Source organism: Magallana gigas, chromosome 2 (genome assembly GCF_963853765.1).
Source record: "Magallana gigas chromosome 2, xbMagGiga1.1, whole genome shotgun sequence".
In the NCBI taxonomy this organism is placed as follows: Eukaryota; Metazoa; Mollusca; class Bivalvia; order Ostreida; family Ostreidae; genus Magallana; species Magallana gigas.
In genome coordinates this window covers 42,126,188-42,153,007 of record NC_088854.1, presented here as the reverse complement: position 1 = coordinate 42,153,007, position 26,820 = coordinate 42,126,188, and the positions used below count along the sequence as shown (strand labels likewise).

The 26,820-nt window shown below is 32.5% G+C and overlaps 1 protein-coding gene across 1 annotated transcript in view; it reads right to left on the bottom strand.

Moving 5' to 3' along the window:
- Positions 1–238: 238 nt before the first annotated feature.
- Positions 239–26,820, bottom strand: part of LOC105326395 (ER degradation-enhancing alpha-mannosidase-like protein 3) — a 30,665-nt gene continuing 4,083 nt past the window's right edge. Inside the window, exons 9-22 of the mRNA XM_034445153.2 lie at positions 26,216–26,313; positions 21,714–21,923; positions 19,186–19,269; positions 16,667–16,791; positions 14,312–14,474; positions 13,668–13,849; positions 12,621–12,765; positions 12,063–12,144; positions 11,855–11,964; positions 11,210–11,329; positions 6,071–6,116; positions 4,544–4,723; positions 3,959–4,196; positions 239–2,797 (exon numbers count right to left, since the gene is read on the bottom strand). Of these exons, the coding sequence (XP_034301044.2) occupies positions 2,251–2,797; positions 3,959–4,196; positions 4,544–4,723; positions 6,071–6,116; positions 11,210–11,329; positions 11,855–11,964; positions 12,063–12,144; positions 12,621–12,765; positions 13,668–13,849; positions 14,312–14,474; positions 16,667–16,791; positions 19,186–19,269; positions 21,714–21,923; positions 26,216–26,313 (2,330 nt within the window). The 3' untranslated portion in view covers positions 239–2,250. The remainder of the gene's footprint in view (positions 2,798–3,958; positions 4,197–4,543; positions 4,724–6,070; positions 6,117–11,209; positions 11,330–11,854; positions 11,965–12,062; positions 12,145–12,620; positions 12,766–13,667; positions 13,850–14,311; positions 14,475–16,666; positions 16,792–19,185; positions 19,270–21,713; positions 21,924–26,215; positions 26,314–26,820) is intronic.

The window sequence follows — 26,820 nt, the reverse complement described above, 5'->3', positions numbered from 1 at the left end:
ATTTAAAAGTTTTGATACGCATACTCCAGTCTAAATCTACATATTCCAAGTAATGAAAATATTTAAGGGTTACAAATCAATGTATGTTGAATATGTATACATTGTTTTCAATATTTTTTTTTCAAAATAATTATCAGATTTGTTGATTTTATAATTTTCAGTATCTTATCAGTCCTTATATAAGAATATATATCTTAGCTTTTGTATTTTTATATATTAACAAGCTGACAAAGTATCATGAATTAAAATTTTTTTTAATTGTAAATGACATTTCAAATTCTAAAATATTCTAATTGCTGACCAGTTATGATATATAAGAAACTTTTTTTTTTCATTGCATGTGTAAAGAACACGTACTGCTTTCAGCAGAAAATAACAGTTAATCCTGCTTGTCACATAATATAAATTGATTTTTTAAAATGTAAATATACATGCCCAGATTTCTTGTCTTACCAGGAAACATTTGATTATATCCATGCATATTTACATGTATAATATAACAACCTGACTTTGCACAGACAAGTACATCAAGCAAGTTTGTTCAACAATTCAAAAATCACTTGCTTTCTCTTTCTTTCTTTCTTTCTTTCTGTCTTTCTACATCACTCATTTTCTTTCTCTCACTCTATCACTCAAAAGGATTACTAATCAAAACAATACTTCATTGATATGTAAATAAAAATATAAAGGATTCTCCACATACATGTAACAAAATCAAGACATCCTAGATACAATCTCTATACAATAATTTGAAATAACCAAAAAAAATTAACTTATACTAGACGTCAAGGTCTAAAATGTTTCTCAACTTGTGAAATTAGTGATCAGGTAGACTTATCAAGAGTTCCGAGCAAAAAAAAAATAAAAAAAAATTTAAATCTAATTTTTACTTTCACTTTCTGTTTCATACATGTATATACAGAGCATAACCAACATAATAAAAAAAAACAAGCTTCACAAAATAAATAATTTTCTATAGTAAAAATGCACCAAAAACACTTAGTTTGCAGCAAGATAGAGAACAAAAGATTATGCACAAGACTAAGTGAATCATATTGAGATTTACTGAAACATTATATATGGCAATATGTATGCAATTTATATGCCAATAAACTACTTCAGAATCTATAAATCAATCAGAGCCTTACATGAAGATGTACTTCACTTACAGCAATCAATCAATCTATTTGTTAAACAAAGTTTATGCATATTGATTGTTTTGTTTTAATATTAGGCACTTGCACAACACAAAACATTAATTTATAATTTCCTTTTCATTCACAAATATGAACTGAGTTTAAATAGGGCAAACTAATTAATTGCAAATATATTGTTAAAAATTTTGAGCAATCAAAATTAATGCTGATTAAAATTTGATACCAAAAACTCAAACTTAATAAATTTCTATGACTGTATTGAATTCATTCTTTATCTGCTTAAACTGCAATGGTGTTTTCAATATACGCTTTGTTTGACAAATGTAAGAAATAAATAGTACATACCATGTTCAAAACATCAAAGTCTCGCATATACTTGGTATTTGATTTGAATTTTATTTCTGACAATTATAATTACAAATTACATGTACTTTGTGTAAGACATTGTAACAGTTCTGTGTGTTTCATAGTTTATTACATTAACTATGTGATTTTAATTGTGTTTGTGTTGGGGAAAAAAATATTAAAAATTACATGTACTCATATTTCCCACATTTTATAAGATGATGGTATGAAAGAAAATTAATATATCAATATTAATACCTTACTGATTAAAAAAACCTGGCAATTGCAGAAATTTAATAAACTGAAGTTGCAAAAATAGAACACATAGGAGAAAGATCTTAATTACACTTATTCACATTTGTGAACACATGAATGCATGTGTATTAATTTTGTGTTACATCCTTTGGCTTTAATGGTAAAAAAGGTAATATACTGAAAAAGTGGTTATTTACGCAAGTGGTAAAGTTTGCCTTTTCTTTATAGTCAAACAATACGCGTGGTTATTAAATATACTCTTGTGTGACTTACCACTATAAAGTTATTATTGTTGTAATCATGGGTATTTACTGTGCAACTAGTGAAAATTTCTCCTACGCGTAAATAACCACGTTCACAGTATTTATTTTATCCCAAATGACCTTACCATGCACTTACACTGCAGATTTTGTACTTAATGGGGAAAGACAAATGGAAGCTACATAGCATAGTGCAAAATGGGTACAATAAAAATGGGAGACACCCTCTAAAGCTATCCCCCATCACTGCCCTGGTTCTGGGGGGTAAGGATTCCTGAGTTGGGCGTGGTATGACATGTCCGTTTGGGACACTGCTGTCTCCTTTGACTGTATTCCAGTAAGGGACAAGTCCTTTTCTGACAGACTAAGGGATTATGATTTGTTAATGTTGTATCTAAATGCTGTGAACAAGCAGTCTTTGATCCTGAGATAATTGTTGGGTCATCTTCAATCCTGAGAAGTCCTGCTAATTTCAGAATCTTCTGTCCTTCCATATTGCTAATATCAAGCTGAAAAACGGCAGCTTCTAGCATTCTTGCTAAAGCTATAAGGTATTGTTCTTGATTCTCTAGGGACAGAAAGTTTGTCTTTTGACGCAATAATTCCACTATTTCAACATATAATGTATTAATTTCAGGTTTTTTGTTTGCAGTAACTTCAAATAAATGGAATCTCAGATCTACTGTGTTATCCTTGTGTTTGTTTATCTTAAAATTGTTTTCACCGGGAAGTACTGTGGCAAAGACAGACAGAAACACTGGACCATACTGAATGCTGCAGCTGAAATGAAACAAAAATTTACATGTTACCATAAACTTACTCTTGTAGAATTGACAGTACTTATCAAAATAGCTACTAAATTACAATGCATTACATGTCTCACTGTGTATTCAATTTCCCTCATATTCAATCACAGAACGTTTCTAGTATTACCTAAATCGCTACATTAAATTCAAAGTCGGAAAACTGAAACACTAACTAACTCTACAGCACCAATAAATACAGTTTTCCTTTTTATTTATAATAAAATACATATTTCTTGACTTTTCTGCCTCAGGAAATAGTTGCCGCCGAATCGGGCGATAAACTTGCTATTGCCCTCATAACAGTAAATAGGTACTGTAGACGTACTTTTGTCCGCGTGGTATTAATTTACGCTATGAACGCGGGCACAAATTTTCCGCGGAATTTTTTCCCAGTGTACTTAAAGTGCATTTTTAGTATAAAATTTTGAAATTGCATTACATGAATACGGATTATCGGAAGTTACTACATTATAGAACACTTGCATGCATATACGTGTACCCAATGTATATCGTTTTTATCTATAAAAACTGTCAAACAAATTTGAATTTAAAATTCACATAATAAATAATCTAATCTCCTTAAGATTATAATATTTCTGTAAATTTACTTGCATGAAATTTAAACTTCTCCCAGCTTGAGATAACGGCACGTGTCAGACGACAAATAGCCCCAAGCGGGTCTGTCTTCAATGTCCCAATTAACTACACGCTAAGACCCGTGTTTTTACTGCAATTTTTAGATCCCTTTGTGCTCTGACTTTTAATTGATAAAACTGATCAACTCATAATTTAAACGACATTTGAACACATAAATTGACAGTTAATAAAGATCACAAGACGATTTTAGCCGGCATCGTAACATCTTGACCGCTACATGTAACTAATGACTACCAACCAGTGCACAACCGATAATTACTGTTCACTGTGAACAGTTCTTACAATTTAAGTCCAAAGTTGGACAAATTCTAGGTAATGAAAATCGCTTATAACTAAATTTAATAATGATTATTCAAATGATTTTATTTTTCATTCAAAGAATCCGCGTAAATTTTTACCCGCGGATTAAATTGATATTGTGATTCCGCGGAATTATGACCCCGTGGAAAAAAATACGACTACAGTATATGATAATTACCTATAGGTGTCTGTGGATTTTCCTAGAGATTCCAACGACACAATAGACTGTGACAGCTTGGTTCCTTGGGGGTTGAGCTCTGCAGATTTATCTGTGGGTGGCCCCTCCCCCTGACTACTGGGGGGATCTTCCACCACACCTGTAGAATGAGTCTGGGTTGGGATTTCTTGGTTTGGAGCACTACTTGGATTTGGGTTATGCTGCTGTAAACTTTCTTCTCCAGCTGTTTTAAAAACAACTGAAATTCGGAAAAAATAAATGTGGTTTTTTTTTAAAGCAAACTCTGTATAACACTGTAATTCAAATTCCTTCAATATATGTTCATGTTATTATGTAAAAAAAAAATCAACATAGTTCTTGAGCTACTGACAACAATTCTATATATCTTTGAACCTGTGTGATTTTGGTTTGAACATATTTTATTGTGTATATAATATAGAAAGGGTTCGAACACATGTTCTTGCAACTTACTAGGTTCTCACCTGTTAGATGTGATACATTCATAAAAATTGACCACAAAAATATCAATGAGACAACAACAAGCACTATGCATTTGATAGTCATTAAAAGAAAAATCAAGGTTACCATTATTCTTAGGAGTGTAGGTCAGAAGGACCTGTAGCTCTGGGTACTCATAGGCTGCTTCCAACAAGCGCTGTCCCTCCTTGAAGAACAGAAAGACAATGGGGATTGTGACGTCCGACTGTCCGTCCCCTGACATTGCAAACAACAGGCTGGACTCTGCAGAACTTTCTTTATTATTATCTGAAAAATCAACATTATCTGTTCATGGACCAGATCTACACTGTAAAGCGTTACAACGTTCTTTTCATTTACTGCTGGAAACCATTAATCTTAGTGGATTACCTTTTTTTTCTCCACTCATTAGCAAAAGATTATCATTATTTACCAAAAGAAATCTGCATTATGATTGAAACTGAATTATCTCAATTCTGGAATAATAAGGATTATATTAAGAGAAATGATGGGTCCTTAAAGTGAATATCATTTCCGTAAATTCTTAAATAAAATTGCTAATAATTTTCCAACTTTACTTCTAGGAAACTTTTAGTGCATGCCTCAAAGTACTGTTAAACTGAAATGTTCACCGTTTTATTTTTGCCCCTTTTGCCCTCGTCAGTTGGCAAATTTTGAACAAAATAATTTTTCATGTTTTTAAACAACTGTGTTAAATTAAAATGAGTATCTATTTTTAACTGTGTTTGGGCAAATTCAAGATGGAGCAAAACTGTTGGTGCATAAGTTTGAAAAAATCATGAGGCAAAAATAACTACCCGTTATGTATACATTTTTATCAAAGATATATCTATTCACAACTAATAACTGACAGAAAAATTTTGCTTCTTACGTGTATATATAATGGACCCATTACAAACAAACAAAAATTTGACAAGAATAGAATTCCTGGGTCCCCTGCCGGTCAAGCAGTATACTAGCATCGACCAAGGCTGATTTAGGAACTTGACCAAGGTTTAAGTGGTATAAACATTTGGTATAAATTTCATGTAAATCCGTCAAAATTTGTAGGCATGAGAGCGCTTACAAGGTGAATTTTGGGATAAAACGGAGTCATTATTGTGGTCAAAGTCCCATAACTCCAACAAAAAGTATCAACCAATGCTGATTTTCAAACTTGACCAAGGTAATAGTGGTATAAACATTTGGTATAAATTTAATGAAAATCCATCTAAATTTGTAGGCATGAGAGCGCTTACAAAAAAGTGTGATGGACGGACGCACGGACACATGGACGGACACCCGGCATTTCTACGTCCGCGCTCCGCGTTGCGGTGGGGGACAAAAAATGATTATATACAGTTGAAAAACAGCCTCATTTCTGTTAATTGTCATAATTATACTGCAAGCTAGTGCTAATAAATTATCAAAGAATATACTTTTTGAATAAAGCGCTAAACAATTAAACAGACCTTAAATATGCTTTAAAAAATTAATGTTAATAAACGGAGGCGAAAAGGAACAACAACCGATTATCTTATGCACAAAATATTTGTTTTTTCTACAGCTGTTACATGTTATGAAAATGACAATAATTAAATTCATTATCATAATACTTAATTAAATTGCTTTTACCTATTACAATTCCACCAATAGCTCCCGCTGCTTGAAGACGTCTAGCCTGTATTTAATGAAGTAATTTTACATAACATTAATCATTTTCTAACAGCATGGATATGTTAATTGCTAATTAATTGTCCTGTTCTATGGGGAAGCACGATAAGAGGTAAGCATACAATGCTAGGTCTAATAGTGTGCATCCTACAAAAAAAAAATTTAGCCCTGACAAAGAAAAAATGAAACCTATGGTTGCTATATTTGATACATCTTCAGATGATTATACTCATGATTTTGGACGTCATGCAATTATTCACTTAAGGTAGGGTGGCAACTTTATGCAGCAATTATTGCTGTTTTTGAGGTCAATACATTGATAATTTAGCTACCCGAGAAATGTACTTCGAGGGTAGCTAAATCATCATATTGATTGAAAAAAAAAGCTGCAATAATTATTGTATTACATGATTCAGTGACAAATTGATTCAGACATATCAAATTGGGTGTTTAATAGCAAGCAAAGATTTTAGTTAAAAGCCTTCACCGGACAAATTGAGAAATGAGATAGTTCATTGAATGATCTAATATTAGTCCAATGTAGAGAAAATCAAATCTTATATTGACCTCCTAGGTCATGTGCAGGTGAATATTACATTCTATTTTTTTCTACAGGGGTCAATCAGAGAGCTAGAAATTAATCATATAATAAATGTATCTGTTGGACCTGAGGACACAAATGTTGCCAAAGGCAGAGGGCAGCTTTTGTGTCTATTCACTACATAATATATAGTCCACATGAATGATCAAAGATACTTATAATTATAGCATATTTTTGAGTAAATATTAATCATTCTTTCAATAAATCGCTGAATTAATTATAAAAAGTGGGTAAAAGTACCTAAATTATTGTTCATGTACATCAGTATGTTAAATGAAATTAAAGAATCAGTCGATTCTTCTTATATGTGAATCTGAGTTGGACATCATCATCTAATTTTTACAGTCCGTGATTTGTTTTAAGTTGCTAAAGGTTTCGACAAATAGATAAACTGGTTAGAATTCAGGATAATGTAGATTTTAGCCCTGTCAGTATCTAGAGCCCTGTGAATAATTACAAATGGCTTGCTTAAGAAATAGAGGAGAAAATATTTGGTGGATGTAAACATTTATTAATTGTTGTTGTTTATATATAGTCAAAACATTAAGAATTGTGAACATAACCTTGTCCTTATGTTCACTTTGTAATAATGCAACAATCTTAATTAACAAATATGAGCTCAAGGAAAAATCAACAAGAGGCCAATTGGCCTTAACGGTCACCTGAGTAGCATATATCCCATACACAAACTTGTCATGGAGTCTCATAAATGCATCTAATTAATTAGGTTTCATACTGGAGTAGAAAAATTATAAATTTGTAAAGACGACCACATTTCAAAAAGAAGTGTGAAACCTATAATTTTGGTGAAAAACTAAACGATCTGATCTACAAAATCATGAATTCAGTTTTCCTTTCAGGTGTGTGGGAGGAAAGAAGATAATTTTTTAATGTTATATGCATTAACATCTATACATCCATTTTGGCCCTGCCCTAGAGTCAAAACCCATCCTTGAGGGGACATGAAAATTAAAATTTCAGTAGAGGACTTCCTGGTAAACATAATTATTAGTCAGTTTTTTATACAGATGTGTGAGAATAGAGAAGAAGATTTTTAAACATTACGGGTATATGCATTAACACTATATTGCCATTTTGCCCCCCCCCCCTCATGTCCTGAACCCCTGACCCAGGGGCCATGAATTTCACAATTTAGGTAAAGGAGATTGTGGATATCATAACCATGTATTCAGTTTTTTGCCCACATGTATGGGAGTAGAGAAGAAGATTTTTTAAGATTTAAAACATTTTTAATATATGGCCATATTGGCCCCACTCTAGAGCCTGAACATCTAACAAAGGGGTCATGAATTTCACAATTTTAGTAGAGGCTCTCATGGACATCGTAACCATGTACATGTATTCAGTTTTTTGCTCACATGTGTGGGAGAAGAGAAGAAGATTTTCTAAGATTTAATACATTTTTACTATTTGGCCATATTGGCCCCACCCTACAGCCTGAACACCTAACAAAGGGTCATGAATTTCACAATTTTGGTAGAGGGCCTCATGGACATCATAACCATGCATTTAGTTTTTAACAAATATATATAATAGTAGAGAAGAAGATTTTCTAAGATTTGATACATTTTTACTATTTGGTCATATTGGCCCCACCCTAGAGCCTGAACCCCTGACCGAGGGATAATGAATTTCACAATTAAGGTAGAGGGCTCATGGACATCATAACCATGCATTTAGTTTTTAACAAATATTTATGGGAGTATATATAGAGAAGAAGATTTTCTAAGATTTAATACATTTTTACTATTTGGCCATATTGGCCCCACCCTAGAGCCTGAACCCCTGACCCAAGGGTCATGAATTTCACAATTTTGATAGTGGGCCTCATGGACATCATAATCACATTTAGTATTAAACAAATATATATGGGAGTAGAGAAGAAGATTTTCTAAGATTTAATACATTTTTACTATTTGGCCATATTGGCCCCACCCTAGAGCCTGAACCCCTGACCCAAGGGTCATGAATTTCACAATTTTGATAGTGGGCCTCATGGACATCATAATCACATTTAGTATTTAACAAATATATATGGGAGTAGAGAAGAAGATTTTCTAAGATTTAATACATTTTTACTATTTGGCCATATTGGCCCCACCCTAGAGCCTGAACCCCTGACCCAGGGATCATGAATTTCACAATTTAGGTTGAGGGCTTCATGGACATCATTATCACACATTTAGTTTTTAACAAATATATATGATAGTAGAGAAGAAGATTTTCTAAGATTTAATACATTTTTACTATTTGGCCATATTGGCCCCACCCTAGAGCCAGAACCCTGACCCAGAGGTCATAAATTTCACAATTTTGGTAGAGGGCTTCATGGACATCATAACCATGCAAACAGTTTTCTCATCACATGTGTGGGAGTAGAGAAGAAGATTTTTGAAAATTTGGCTTTTTTTTGCATATTTGGCCCCACACAATTTAGATTCTTCTTACCATAGAGATGCTTCACACCAAAAATTGTAACGATTGGCCTGGTAGTTTTCAAGAAGAAATTAAAAATGTAAAATTGTTAACGCATGACACACCACGACGGACGAAGACCAATTGCAATAGGTCACCTGAGTGACTCAGGTGACCTAAAAATATGACCTTGATCCTCAGGTGTTAAAAAGTTAACACCGAAATGAACCTTTTTATTCTTCTGTTGATTCATTTGGAAATGTAAATTAATGAAAAGAATATAATTTAAAGATATTCCAGAAATATCAAAACATATTTAACAAATGAAACATCTGTCATGTACATGTCATTCTGGTTTTTGTCATTTAGAATGACGTTATTCCAATTATCATGCTTATCATCAGTGTCAGACTCTTTATTACGAAAATAGGTCCTCGAATTTAAAGGTAAATCCAATACATACATGAAAATGATGAGTTCACCTTATTAAAAAAAAACAAATCAAGAAACAGAGCAGCCTTTGTTCAATAAAGGAAATCAGTAATTGAAAAGTAGGTCATATAATGTTTCTTGATTATATACCGGTACTCAAGACCAATCGAGTGACCAAAACATATTTTCCTTGTTCAAAGTGTTGCTCTATATGTATTTCCCACTTGAAAAAAGATAAGGAAATTAATTTTGGTTAATTTAATAAGTATTTTATTCAAATATATACCGGTAAATACATTGAAATGGATTGAACAGCAGGCACAATGTCTATTTATGTTCTCTCCTGAATTTAATTTTGGTTAAATTATTAAAAAGGGTCACTTATGATGTCATACACTTCAAGTGAGTGCTATTAAATCAAATAGATAGGTAAAAAATATTTCTTTCATCAACAAAATTAAAATAATTAACACTGAAACACTTAAAAAAAAAATTGTGATATAAGGGGACCAAATTTTACCTATATCATATTTCTTTTGTAGTTACAGTGTAGATGGAAGTAAGAACTACAAATGTACTGTGCCTTTTTATGTAACCAACCTCAACATTTTGAATCCTACAATATCTCATAATTTTTCCTCACTTCCATCAAGTTTGAGATAATAAGATTTGGCTGTCATTGTGTAACATTTTTTTTATAATTAAATCTGCATGATTAAAAAGTGTTGCATTGTTACCACAATGAAACAATCAACGTCAATTAAGGCAGGGGCATATATATATACTAATATGCTAGTATATATGTCCCTGATTAAGGTATATAATTTTCATTCTCAAATTTAATATTTCTATATACAGTTGAACTTCGATATCTGGAACACTGATTACTCAAACACAATAGGTATGTCGAAGTAATTTGTAAGTCCCAACCACTTCTTTTTTAAGTATTTTACCCTCGATATCTTGAATACTTGGATATCTCGAGGTTTTCAAACAGTCCCATCTACTTTGAGAAAGAGAAGTTTGACTGTATTTGAATTCCAAATACATGATCATCTAAATCATGAAACCATGCAACAAATTTCATCAACAAGTGGTAGTAGTAGTAGTAGCAGTATTGGAGCAAATGTTTATTCAAGTGCCACATGCCAATATACAAATGTAACAAATAAAATTTCATAATACATGTAACACATCATATAAAATATTAGCACCCTGCCTTAAAACACCCACGAGACACTCTATTAGAGGTATATGTAGACATATACCAGCTAAACCTCCAATAACTAAATGTTGGATTGTGACTTAACATACAGGTGTTAATTAAATGTTGCGTCATGGCATGCAACATTTAAACAATGAAATGCTTCCTTTGGTGATTCATTCAGGATATGAAGGTGACACTTAATAAAATCAACCAGAGGGCATAAAACATATTTTTCTTTACCAATATAAGTCCAAAAATATCAATCAGTAATGATTTATCACAAATAAAATACAGAAATCTGAAAATTTTACAAAAAAAACCAAAAAACTCACCAAGTTTTGAATAAAAAATTCAGATATTTGCCTTCAAAAGAAAGAAAAACCAGCTATGGATATTATTTGAACATAAATCCATTCATAATTACCTTGTCCATAAACATACAGCTTCCTCTCTCCAACAAGCCGATCTTGCCCTCTAGGTCCCTGGGGTTCTGGAGGGGGCGACATGCATCGTACGGCTGGACCACAGCGACATGTCCCAGAATCTGTTCACCCAGAAAGGAGAAGGAAACAGTCATCATCACATATTACACACAGCATACAGCACTGTTGTATAAATGGTAGCTCCTCATTTATAATGGTGATTTAATTATCCTACAACTCTACCACACTGTCCCTATTCATTTTTATTATAACTAACTTTAGAGAAAAAGATACCTTAAAGATAAATACTGTATACAGGGTAATTTTCGACCTGTGTTATTTTGGCCCTTCTACACTTGCAAACAGTTTCACCTCGTCTTGAATTCGCCCAAACAAAGTCGTGTAACAGAGAAATACTTTCAGACATTTGAATTCACCTAGTCTTTAATTCGCCCACTGATAACAAGGGCGAAAGGGTTGATAAGTTTTAAACGGGGGTGAATATTTCCCTGTATACAGTACATGAACATTCATCTTTGCTAGCCACCAGTTTCCAATCAACTCCTCTACAACAGGAACAAAGTTGATTGTGAACTCTTGGCTAGCGAAGATGATGAACTTCTAGTACAGCTTTTGTTATTACATACCGGAGGTTTCACTTTCAGGTTGTAGCCAAATTGAGCAGGCCCCGCCCTTAATGATACTGATCCATGGAAAGGATAGGAGATGAACTGTACCGTCATAGGCTCTTGTTGATCTACAGTCAAAAAGATCCCAGATATCAAATATCATCGACATTCAGAAATTTGCTGTGAAATATGGTTTAAGTTATCATCTCAGGTAAAGAGTACATACGTTCATGCTGGGCATTCTGGGACAGCTCAATCATTTCTTTCATGAATTCTAATCCATCTTCTGCATCTTGCTTCGAGGCAGCCTTGAAGAATGCACATTTGTTTTATCAAACTAACAACAAATGTAAATTTTACATGGTATTCTAGCTGATACTGTTGTATTTATGATACAAGTGATTGTGATATTTCAGCCTATGGTTATACATGTAGATCTATGGAACATAAAAACATGTATTGTATTCATTGTACATGTATTACTATGACTGATTATCACTTTTTTTCACAAGTAAATGATAGTTGTGAAATTTTGGGCCATACATGTTACTGAAATCAGTTGTAGACTGGGTTGGGTTTTTTTCTGTACTAGGTATTATTAACTCTATGTACTAGTAATTATTTAAAATGTATCCCGTAAAAAAAAGTAGAAGTTTTAATGATTGCAATTCCGTTTTAAATCATAAAAGGGATATAACTCTAAGATAACAACCTATAACTCTAGGATAACAACCTCCAGTAAGTTTGAGATTCTTCTGCTTTTGTCATTACTACAAAAACTTACAGATCCAGAAGAGTGAAGAAGCTGAAGTCGACCGTCGCTCATCGTAGAGATCTTGATTCCCATCCGACCAATCAGATCCTGGTGCTCTTTGTTACCGATCAAGAATTCCGCAGCTCGTAATCTGGGTCCTGGTCTTCTGCAACTGCTGTAAATGTAAAATTGAAATATTCACTTAACGTCACTAATATATATGATATAATAAAAGATATAGATTAAGGTGTATTTGGCTTGAGGAGTCTTTTCTAATCCATTAATAATAATTATACCATTACATTTCATGTAATTTATTTTACAGTATACATGTACTTTTTATCTAATTTTTTTTTTTTTTAAACAAATATTGATGCATTTTAGCAATTGATGTGTGATGAAAAAAACATTACCCACTATAGGTTATATCAAATTGCTAAAAAATATCTGAATGACTTATAAGACTGATTGCTTAAAGCTTTGATTTTTAGGGATTATCATTATCAATTCCATAAAATCAGAGGGTGCAAGATATAATATCAATATACTTTGTATTCAAAGAGTTTTGAATTTTATTTCAACAAGTTAATTCCCAACATGAACTGGCTTTATAAACAATAAATAAATGCTATGTGTTGGAATTCTGCCATATGCCTTTGCGTCACCTTTAGAGTTGATTCATCAACTGTGTACCAAACCTTGACCTACCCTGTGTCACCTTTAGAGGTAATTCATCAACTGTGTACCTATCTTTGACCTACCCTGTGTCACCTAGAGATGATTCATCAACTGTGTACCAAACTTTGACCTACCCTGTGTCACCTATAGAGGTGATTCACCAACTGTGTACCTAACTTTGACCTACCCTGTGTCACCTATTGAGGTGATTCACCAACTGTGTACCTAACTTTGACCCACCCTGTGTCACCTTTAGAGGTGATTCACCAACTGTGTACCAAACTTTGACCCACCCTGTGTCACCTATTGAGGTGATTCATCAACTGTGTACCAAACTTTGACCTACCCTTCATCACCTTTAGAGGTGATTCATCAACTGTTTACCAAACTTTGACTTACCCATCTTCTGTTGACATAATGTTGTTAACATAATCCTTGAGCTCAGTACGGATATCGAATGCATAGGACGTGGTTCCTTTGTTCATATGCAATGGGTTGGGACAGGTTTGTTGGTCTCCATCGTCCTCGGGGTCCATTAAGGAGGGTCCATCTAGGTCAATATCGTAGAGGTTTGTTTTCACCTGAAAATAAAGCAATCAAATTTAAATCTAAAACAATGCTGTACCTATAGACATTATTGACAATTTCAGACCTATGTGGGGAGTAAAATTACATTAGAATTTGAAAAGAACTTAAGTTAATGTTTTTCATCCCTTTTTCATAAGTTTGATTTTGGCCTCTTTTCATTCTGAGGTCATTCTACATAGTGTAAAAACTGTCATCTTATTTCTCAATACAAACAAAACAATTAACAGCATAGACATGTACTTAGTCTAGTTAAAGTCCAATGTCAATGGACCTTCAATCCCTCAGTTTACTTAGTGAACAATAATATTTATCATCATCATTAATTAAATGGTGACACAAACAAAATCAATCCTTTCAATCTTATTACAAGAGATGCAGTGATAACAAGTGCATGGTCTGAAGGATGGTGGTATATCCGACATTACAATCAGAGTGTTGTATTAGATTTTCCTCACCTTGGTTTCTAAGGTGGAGGCGTTGACTAGGGACAGGGCAAGGGGGAGGAGGTGGGCCTCGGTGGTGAAGATGTACTCATTGACCGGCACCACCAAGTCTTTCTCCTCCGAGAACAACAGATACAAGTACTTAAAAGTCTCTGCCAGCACAAACGAATCCAACCTGATGGAGAAAAAAAGTTACTAATTATTAAAGTTTTGATACATGTAATGGAACATTTAATTTTTCTGTAAGGTTGTCATATATGATCTCATAATCCATTGCTGAATGCTTAAACCAATGTGTGACCATGAAAGTTACTGTGTACAGGTAAAGAAAATTCTGTCTTGTGCTGTCTTACTGTGGTTTCATTAATATTTGTAGGTATTAATTTTGGTGGATTAAGTGAATATCACAGTTTCAAGGACACTTAAATCCTATCAATACAAAATGTTAATAATTAGTAAAAATTGCCCTACAATAATGAGCATTTATTTTTGTGGTGAAACTTATCAACGAATTCAAAATTGGTTTTTGGTGAATAATGATAAAACCGCAGTATATTAGTCCCACCGATCCACCCATTGCTTTGTATTGTAACTATAATATAAAAGTACAGCATTGCTTTGTCTAAAATTTGCTATTTTAATATTTTGTTGATTTAATTGGAGGATGTAGTTCTGAAAGAAAGACAATTTTTGTTAATATTATGAAACAATTAAACTGCAAGTTCAGACTGCTCCACATTCAATTCATTATTTTAATTTGTGTATATTTTATAAATGTTTCATGCTTATCTGAGTGACATATCATTTAAATAAATTTTAGGCTGCATTACTCCATGACCAATGATAGTAGCCTATTAAGATATTAATTCAAAATAGTTTATCTTCAATTTCTATATTTTTTCATTAACTATACTGAATGAAAAGTAGGCATTTTGTTCAAATTGATTACTGTATACAGAGTTATTTTCACCTTGAGTAATTTTTGCCTTTCTACACTTGCAGACAGTTTCGCCCCGTGTTGAATTCACCCAGACACTGTTGTATTTTAAAAGAAATAATATGAGACATAGGAATTCGCCCGCTGACTTTGAGGGCAAAAGGGGCAAAAATAAAACGGGGGCGAATATTTCCCTGCATCGAGTAGTTAAAATATACGTCCCTGATATTATATGCTGGACTTGTTACAATTTCAGAGCTGCTTTTTATCCTCTTATGTACAAGTCTTTCATAACACATATTACATTTTATATGTGTAGGTTAACAAAATTCTGTTTATTTGATCAGAAAGCCATTTGTTGATAAAGAACAAATTTACACATCAACCTTTCACAGCTTTTAAAATGTTACAAACACATTCAAATTGGTATAAAATCGTGTGAACGTTTTTGCCATAGAGCTTAAGTCAACCAACTGCAGAAAGCTTCCTGCTAGATGTTGTTAATTGATGGAATCACACCTTTTCCTATCCCTTTTTATTAACAACCCAGCTGATAAGCTTAATTCCCCAGCTTCAATAACATGGTGAATGAGTCACACAAACTAAAGGTTGTACATGCTGAGTGTAAATGTGATCCTACGTAAATGAAAATTAAGGTCTGTCATATCATTAAAACCTAACGACAACTAATCGAGTGACATCATAACGTGGGCTATAGGTTAGGACCAATTGCTCAAAAGGGATATAATAGCCCATTTGTGATATAATAGCCCAAATGGGATATAAATTGAAAGTGCAAAAAATAAAAATTTCTGATTTTGAATTTATTGATATAAATATGCATCAGAAAAGATGAAATGTAACAACTTTTGGTAAACAACTTTTTCTGTAACCGTACTATTATGGAGATTGATCCCTCAGTATATCCCAAACTTCTTGGGGATCAATCTACTGACATATAGAAAAACTTCTTAACCAAGAGTTGTTGCATTTGATACACATTAATGTGGATTTATATAAAAAATTTTAAAAAATCAAATATTTTATTTTTAAATGAATACTGTAAGTCGTTTTAATTCCATGGTGTTAAAATTTCACAATAATTTCACGGAAAAATGATAAATGTGGAACATAATGAAATTAAAACCATCGTGATTACCGGTATTCGCCAATCTACAGGGTCTTTTACTTATAAGAAATTACTTTTCACTGTGTTTAATAGTCAGCTTTTTTTAATGGTCAGTATACATGGTGTTGATTATTTTTTCATCAAAATTCATGTATTTTTAAGGCCTCTCATGTTAAGGTTATGAGTCTGCAACATGAACAATGTAACACAAAATTATCATTAATGGTAAACTCCAAGAAATTGTATAATAAGTGCTCAATTCCAAGAATGGAGAAGAATATTAAGTAAACGCTTAACATACTGATCCTCATGTTTGCCAGTCATAACATCACTAATGGCGGCGAATCCACACGGCACCCTGGCATGTTTATTGAGGTTCTCCACCATCAACTTGCCGACTTGTAGATAATGGGGGTCATGTGTAGCCTGTGGTAAAGGAAGTAACACATAGATAAAGAGCAATCTTTTCTGCTCAAAATACAATACATATCTTACTGGCTAAATGTAATGAATTTACAGTTATGTAAACATTTTTGCTGCTATGTCACAATTAATGGTATGCGCCACATGTATCTTCATGAATCTACAACTAATTTTTTTGTTCTATATATATAATGTTTTATTATTTGATTGATTAATTCTAGCTCTCTGATTGGCTGATATCTAACAATCTAAAAAATAGTTAATATAACATTTAATTTTCTCTACATTAATTGGACTAAAAATTGATCGTTTGATGAAATATTGTATTTCTCAGTTTGTTCAGCTGATATGGCATGAAACGAAAATCTTTGCTTAATAACATTCCTTTTGAAATATCTGTATCAATTTGTCACTGAATCATAAAATAAAACAATGACTGCTGTCTTTGAGGTTAAAAAGATGATTTAGCTACCATGAAGTATTAAGGTACAATATTCACTGTGCCTTCGGCTTCAACAATAATTGTATAATATTTATGCATGAGGACAATTCTTCTAAACTTCTGTACATCATTATTGAAAAGAAGGAATTCATTATCTATAGAATTACATACAAACTGCCTATCATAAATTATAATTGTTTAAATTCTTTACTTATTTAATTTATTCCTATCATAACAACTGATTTATTTACATGATTAAGACTGAAGAGCATTCTCTCTTTTGTGTACTGGAATTTACATGAACTGTTCTACATGAATATTGAAGTATCTTTTATAAATATTTGAATTAAATACAGTTAAAGAAAAATATGAGGTTTTTTATCAAGCAAAATGTTCCATACTGTAAATGATTTTGAAAATAATTCCCCCATAAAAACTTTGATTTGAATTATGAGTGCTTGAAAAAAGAAACAATTAAACCAAACAGGTTACATGGGCATAAAGCTGCAATGATGAAGCCCTCTCCAATTTTTTACATCTGATGTTTATGTGTATACAGAACTGAATATTGGATATCATGTACAGTAAAACTCGTTCAGTACGAACAGGCCGGATATAGCGAATTCTCGGATATAGCAAAGTTTTTGCACAATTTTAAAGTTATAATGAATTCGGATAAAACGAATTTACAGATATAGCGAACTGATTTTGAGTCCTGTAGAGGTAAATAATAACAAAGTTTAACACTTTTATCATGAAGTTCTTTACAGTTTAAAAAGTTTGCACTACCATTTAACTTAATAGTTGAGTGAATTTATTTTCATTTAAATTTTTCAATTCTGTGACATTTCAAGTTGCTTATCATGAAATGAATCTTTGACAAAACTTTACACTCACTTTCAAATCATGGGTGATCCGCAATTAATATTAATACTGGTAGGTTTGAAATCCTATTAAAAAATGTGTCATATTTCACTATATTAAGCCAGCACCTGCCAATGTGTGTGGTTCAAGCTAAGTGTTAATTACACTGAGAGTTTCTTGTGACGTCATCTATAGGCCTACCTTAACGAGGCCGGGTCTAATTTGTTCTGCCCTAGATTTTTGAATGTCATTTAATTTTTTTCATGAATTTCTACTGATATAATTATTATTTTAAGATAAAAAATAAGACATTTACCACATCGTTTGTTTAAGGGGTCATCTCAAACTTTGTTAATTGTTGACCCTATGGGATTTTGCTTGAAATGTATCTATTTTGCACATTTTTTTTTACATTTTTTTAAAACTTCTCCCCTAGGGATTTCTTTTTCTGTCCTACATATTAAAGTAATTGCTAAAAGGCATCAAATGGTCAAATAAAAAAACCTTTTTACCTCCTGGTTTGTTCCAGGGGTCTTATCAAAGTTGTTTTTTGTATGCCCAATTTCCAAGATTTGTCAGATAATGGCTATTTTTTATTTGAAAAAGGCGGAAATGGTGATCTTTATAGTATCATTAAAACATTCAGACATATTTAAGTACCGGTAATAAATAAATACATAACATCATATATTAAGGGTCATTAATATAAAATACATGGTTACTGTCTTGAAATATATGAATCAAGCTATATTTAGGCGGGTTAAGAAAACGTGACAGAGGGCTAGGCTTGCTGAACTCTCTTCACGTTTTCGGCCCGAGCCCAAATATAGCTTATACTTCGAGACATCTATGTTTATTCCACAATATAATATCAATTTTACGCATCAAACGAACTATTTTCAACAAATTTCGCTTAATATCTGCAGTTGAAATTATCACGCCATGGCATCAACCAAGCAAAAAGATGACGTCACAATACAAATGAAACGCTGCACAAAAGCGTGCATACTCGATCTGTACTCGGCCTCGTTAAATACAAAATACAGGCCTCAGTATATATGACAGAGATGCTGTAAGAAAAGTACACCCACCTTGTACAAAAAATAAGTGGACTCTACAAACTCTGGTCTTAAAGGATGTTGTCCCCAGTGGACCTTGAAGTCTGTGGTGAATGCCTACAAACAAACAATCCATTGGCAAAAATATATTAATTTGTTAATGATTTTCATTTAATTCCTCTTAATCAATATTAATCTGTTTCATTAACATGATTAATGTAGGATTGCAATAGTCCCAATCTACAGTCCCAATCTACAACTGCATGCTATCAAACTTGAGCTTTAAGTCTGTGCTGAATTCCTATACAAACAAACAATCCGTTATGTGACATTTATTGTTAATATTATACTTTTATGTTAAATACTGAAATCTGATTGGTTTAGATGCAGTTGGTAATCTGTTCTATTACCCTCAGCATTAGCAGCACACTTAATTGGCAACGGGTAACACAACCAATTGTTACATGCACGTAAATTATGCGCGTGCGGTTCGCCGTAAAATTCACTTCATTTCTATATAAAACAGTAAAATTTTCTTTAAAATTAAGACATTCAGTATAATAGAATAAATAGTGCCTGTTTGGGAGGGTAACTGAAATTGACACCCCTCGAAAACCATTGTCAACCTACGCTTCACGTCAGTTGACAATAGTTGTCTCGAGGTGTCAATTTCAACAGTTACCCTCCCAAACAGGCTCTGTTTATATATTTTTTTCATTTACTTTTGATTATGAATTAATCAATGTTAGATTGAAATTATCCCAATCAATAATCAAACTTGAGCTTTAAGTCTGTGGTGAATGGCAACAAACAAACAATCTATTGCATAAGATAATCATTGTTTTTCATTTCCTCTCGGTAATCATAATTAATGTGTTAACTAATGTTACAGGATAAAGATAAATTAATTCAATCTGTAATCGAACTTGAGATTAAAGTCTAAGGTAAATGCCTACACCCAAACAAATCCATTGCTTAAGATACATTTGTAGTTAATATTCATTTCCTACCTTATCATAATTTATGTGTACACATGTGTATTTTACGTAAAATGATGTAGGATTGAATTACAATTAAACTCCTCGCCTTTTCATCAGGAGGAAAATTTTGGATAAATCAAACGGCAAAAATATCATTTACCAACACAGATACAGAAGAACATGCTTTTAACGAAGTGCCAGGGATGAGCGATTTTGCTTCATTATAATTGTAATTTGCTAATTCTGTCGAGTTTACAACATGTAATAAAGTCACAGGGAAGGAAAATCACTTTGCCGTAAGCATTTGTTCATTATGTAGGTGTGTTCGCTATAAGCTGCACGCAGGTATTGTATTTAACCTTGGATGTCTAACATGAGTTGCTACACACATTTTACACATGAACACCAGCATATTTTATCAAAAATATTTTGATAGTTAATATTTCATTTTCTATTCACGACAACAATCTGTATGTAAAAAATAAATAAATGCATGACCCACTTTTACATTACATTTAAATTTGTTTATATATTTAAATTTACATTTATCAACAAAGATTTCTGAACTTTGTATCAGGCTTTTATACTCACAACTATAATGTTGGAATTTTGGCTGACCATTTAAAATAGCTTTATTTATCATTAAAGACATATAAAATATGGAACAAGTGAAAAGCTGTCAATGTGACAGCAACCTGGGTTTTCTTGTAAACATGTAAACTGTATGCACTATAATATACTCTATCTGTCAACCCTGAATTGATAAACTGTACCTATCCAGAGAAACGTAGTACCCCATATGCAATATTCTGCAAGAAAATGATGAAGTTCAACAGCTAGAATTCTTTTTATAAATTATCAATTTTAAAATCTAAGTAATATACACATCTTTAATATGTGTGAAATTGATATGCAAAACAACAACTTCCTATCTTGAAAACTGTAGGAGTTATCCGTACAATAGGGGTACCCAGTACATGCAATATTCTCCAAGAAAATGACTTTAAGTTCAACAGCTTTTTTTCAAAAATTATCAAAAATCAAAATCCAAGTTATATGCACAGCTCTAATATATGTACAATTGATCTGCAAAACAACAACTTCCTATCTTAAAAACTGAAGGAGGAATTATCCATACAAGAGGAGTACTCTTTTGGCAGCCGACTGCCCATCCGCCCACCATTTTCAACATTTCAATAACCAGATTTTTCCTGTGGAAAACCTTGTTAAAAATGATGATGAAACTTGAAAATTTACAGTTCATATCATATAACCATGCCATTTTAAGTACAATGTATTTGTTTATACATATGTCCTTGGAAACATGATCAAAATGACATAACAGTGCATGATTAGAAAAAAACACATACACAAATTTAAGAGCACTTTTAAGATCATGAAACCCACTATTAATCTGTTGAGAATTTTTTTTTTCACAACATCAGATTATAAATTAACAACAAAGAGAAATTAAAAATGAAGGGTTGAAGATAACTGCAACAATGAATTTTAAAATTAAAGAGTTTTTTTTCACTGGTTTGTGATTTACTGGTCGACACAATATTCAATTTCAAAAATTACCTCAGGTAGAAAATGATGTCTTTGGATAACTTGATACAGCATTTCATGGGTTTTTATGGCGGGACTTATATCGCCTTTCAACACCTGCAATCCGGGCCAAAAAGCCAGTAGGGCATCCATGAAGTGGCGAGCAGATGATGTTGGCTTGTGCATGTGGACATCTACCATCATGGGCCCCTTACTCATGTATTTCATTATGGAATTATAATGCTGCAACACACAAAAAGTCTCTAGTATATTCATCATATAATCATAGACATAATGCTGAAAAGTAAAACATTTTTTTAAGTAAGTAAAGACAAGAGGCCCATGGGCCACATCGCTCACCTGAGCAACACTGGGTTTATATTGGCATTTAAAGGATATTGTGCCATATAGCCCCTTTGTAGATTTACAAAAAAAGAAATATCCAAATTTTACACTTTTTTTTGCATTTACTTAATCTTTGCCATATTTACCTTTATGGAATACCATTTTTACTGATTGGCTGATGCAATGCAAAATCCCTGTAGACTTTCTATTTCTAGCTGTGTATTGTCACCTGACAAGCTATAGGGGGCATTTCAAAAGGGAAATCTTGGGATTTTTTCATATTATTGAATTAACATTGCCTGAATCAAGAGTTATTTATAAATATCGAATTATTTTAAGAAAATATGCTGCAAAAATATCTTAGGAAAGACTATAATACAAGTCTGTTTGGGTACGAGTCAGTTTCACTCACTCAGGTTGCGGGTTGACTGTAATTCGATAAAACCACCGTCACAAGTGAAAATGTCAATGCATTGAAATATTTAACCTCAATTTACTTCACAAAATCGGCACAAATATATTTTGCATGTTACAAATATTCCCTTCGCACGAACCTGTTGCACAACAAGCAAATTCATCTTTGTCAGTTTGACCTGTTTATCATGTCCAATGTGGCTGCTTCAAACAAAAAACCTGGTTCTTGAGATATGAAATACCGAACCCGAAGTTATTAACTGACTGACTTCTCTCTTTATTATTTTCATAAATTACTCAAATTTGAAACAGAATTAGCCCATAATTTTTGCAATCTATATTTTTTTCCCCACAAGGATTATTTATGCCAAATTACTTTGAATTTGACTCAGTAGTTCTTGAGAAGAAGATTTTTTAAAATGCATCCCCCTTTTTCATTTTTTTTTTACCGTTTTAAGGTTTTCTCTGCTTTGAATAAAGATAAGTCGTTCATTTCTGCAATTTATATTTAATTACCTTCCCATAAAGATGCTTTGTGCCAAATTTGATTGAAATTGGCAAAGTGGTTATAGAGAAGAAGTTCAAAGTTTACAGACGGACGGACAGACAGACGGATGACGAACAAAATGTGATCAGAAAAGCTCACTTGAGCTTTCAGCTCAGGTGAGCTATTAAATAATAATTAAAACAGATTAAATTGTTCTTCATTGAATCATCTGGTGGAATTTCCTAAACGACTGTACGTGCGAGTGAGCCGGTATATTATGTTTTCATTGCGTTAAAAACAGTCTAGCATTAGATTAAATTGAAAATTTTGCTAACCTCCTTAAAACTTATGAAATCCAACCCTTTCCTCTAACATCCTATGGCTAATTACTGCTATACAGTTACTGAAGAAGGGATGGATGGACGTTGTTACATAAAATCTCACATGATAACTCAAGTAGATTCACTGAATAACTGCAAATGTTCGACAGTTTAAGCAGACGACACAGAACAAGGGACAATAACAGATAGCACTGATCAGGTGACCTAATTACAAAAAATCCACATATCTTAAACCAAGAGATGTTTGTGAAACAATTATGCCCCGGCCCTCCTTTGGACATACATGATAGGTTGCACAAGTCTTATTATGGGCAGTATACATTATGGGCAGTATATATCCAGCACATGGAAATGAAATTGACCTTTTGAACTTAAAAATTAATTGGGGTCATTTATCAGTACTATCTGAGATGCATCAATTAACCCATCAAGTATATCACATGTCTAAACTATTATATTAAAATTTTTTAAAAAATTACAAACTGCACAAATCTTCTGCAACACATCTTTCGCAAAATCATGTTTTTTTATGATTTAAGAAATGAATTTAATAATTTTTCTATTGATCGACGAATCAATTAAAGAAAAAATTGACCTGAAAACTTCATCAATGCTCTCTATACTAAATTTCATTTCAATATATGAAACCTCTATGGAGAAAATAAAAGGACATTGTTGGTGGACCGACAGACCAATAGACAGATGGTCAGCAGAAAAGTGATATATGCCCTCACATAAAATACAAGAATAGAATTCCTGGGTCCCCCACCGCTCAAGCAGTATACTAGTATCGACCGAGGCTGATTTAGGAACTTGACCAAGGTATTAGTGTTATAAACATTTGGTATAAATTTCATGTAAATCCGTCAAAATTTGTAGGCATGACAGCGCTTACAAGGTCAATTTTTGGATAAAACGGAGTCATTATTGTGGTCAAAGTCCCATAAATCCAACAAAAAGTATTGACCAATGCTGATTTTCGAATTTGACCAAGGTATTAGTGGTATAAACATTTGGTATAAATTTAATGAAAATCAGTCAAAATTTGTAGGCATGAGAGCGCTTACAAGGTCAATTTTTGGATAAAACAGAGTCATTATTGTGGTCAAAGTCCCATAACTCCAACAAAAAGTATCGACCAATGCTGATTTTCGAACTTGACCAAGGTAATAGTGGTATAAACATTTAGTATAAATTTAATGAAAATCCTTCTAAATTTACAAAAAGTGTGACGGACGGAAACACGGACCCACGGACAAACGCCCGGCATTTCTATGTCCCCGCTCCGCGTTGCGGCGGGGGACAAAAAACATTATATTGATGTAGTTTACCCTCAGTACTTGGTATTAATTAAATTACTAGGTTGTCTGGAAAAAAATCATTAACTGTAGAGAACAAGAAATACGGCATATGATGTTTTATCAACATTAAAAACTGTCTAGCAGTTTTCTTTAAATATCCTGATTAGACTATTCATTCCAAGCCATTTATCTTAATGAACATCCTGCTAGACAATTATTCAATAAAACCTTAAGGAAGGAGCGTCTTTTCTGGTTTTAGACTAATAAAAAGTATTTTTTTAAAAATGTTCATTAAATCAAGATGAAAGAATATTCAAATATCATATTTTTCTTTCTTGTTTAATATCATACAACTTACCGGTAATTGGCATAGAAATAGTACTGTAAATTCCTAATTAAACGCGAGGAATTAATATCCGCGTAAAATCGCGAGAAGCATCCTTCGTGGATTTTAAAATCTCGCCTTTATTTTCTAATAGTTGAAAACTATAATAACGAAGGAGAAAGGTTCAACGTTCGCGATTTTATATTCTCGCAATTTGATACAAACCAGCGAGATCGCGGAATTAAGTACTCGCGAAATAGAAGGAATCTACAGTAATCAAAGGACTATATTTTTGGTGGAACATAGGCGTAGGAAATTATCACGTTTTTTGCAATTCAGAACTGCTGCAGATTCATGAGTCTATTTAGCATTTTTAAAACAATAACATCATAAATGTTGGATTTTTTCAACTAATGTAAACTAATGATTAGATACTTGGGTTTCAGAATATGTTTTTAAAATATGATTTGCCTGTAAAATTACATTTTATAAGATTTTTAAAGCGCTCATTGTATACATAAATTTGAGTGAAAAAATCACTAAAATCAGATTTTCTCTCTTATTAAGTGGTCAGTATATTAGCTTTTCTGTCAATTTACATCTTTATTTATATACATGTATAAAGTCATCATAATAATAAATATCACATAATATTTTAATATTGGAAGCATAATAAACAATCAAAATTTAAGAAAATTAAAGGAAATGCAGGATAAGCAATATAAATTTTATTGTATAAATATTAACTGTATACAAGGTTATTTTCACCCAATGTTATTTTCACCCTTCTTCACTTGCCCACGGTTTCCCTCCGAATTCGCCTAGACATACCGGTAGTTGTGGTTCAAAAGAGATGATATGAGACATTGGAATTTGCTCAGTCTTAAATTTGATCATTGACAATGAGGGTGAAAGGGGCAAAGATAAACAGGGGCAAGTAATTCCCTGTATACAGTATTCCATTTTAGTAGAATAAGCTAATAGACATTCTGATATTCTATCATTTCACAGAGGAATAGAAACTTTATACCTTTAAACAGATGTCTTTATAACTGCAAATAACTTTTTAAAATTCATTTTAAATTGAAACCCCATCATTCAGCTATGCTTTGTGCAAAGTTTTATTGAAACTGGCCAAGTGGTTCTAAAAAAGTAGTCAAAAATGTAAATAGTTTATGGAAAAAAGCACACTGGACAAGTTCAAGTGAGCTAAAAACTTATCTAAAACAGTTCTTCTCAAAACCTTGACCTTCTTTAAATCAAATTTTCTTTACAGATATATGACTTAAAAAGTTGTGCAAACTCAACCTTCGCATTCTTACCTTGTCAAATCTGTACAAGTATTTCTCATCTCCAAGTAAAACATAGGCTTTCAGTACATATTCATAATATGAGTCAGTACCAGCACCAACACCCGCCTCTGTAAGTGAAGAAGAATAACTCCTGTAGCATTTTCTCCATTAAATTCACAAAATAAGGCCAGAATACCATACTACATAAAAATATAGATCAGTATTGGCATAAGGAAATTTAAGGCTACAATTAAATTTCATTCAAAAGCTAAGTTGGCCAGGAACATTGAGATTTCATATTTTGGTGGATTTTCAAATTCAAACTTAGCAAGAGAAAATATTGATATATTGAAAGGATGGCAGTTTTTTTTTGTTTCTTTTTTTTGCGAGATGTTTTGCAAAAAATTTTAAATTTGTGCAGAATGTGTACCCACACTAGCCATCACTGTTCATGGTATTGCTTCAGTAAGTATTAATATCTTACTTGGTGTAATCAACAAAATGATGGGAAAAAAAATTCAAGAAAATGACAAAGTAGTTCCCAAAACACAGTTCAAGGTTTATCATAATTATACAGTCATGTACTTATAAGATTATAAACGCATTTTAAAATTGTAAAAGTGTGATCATAATGG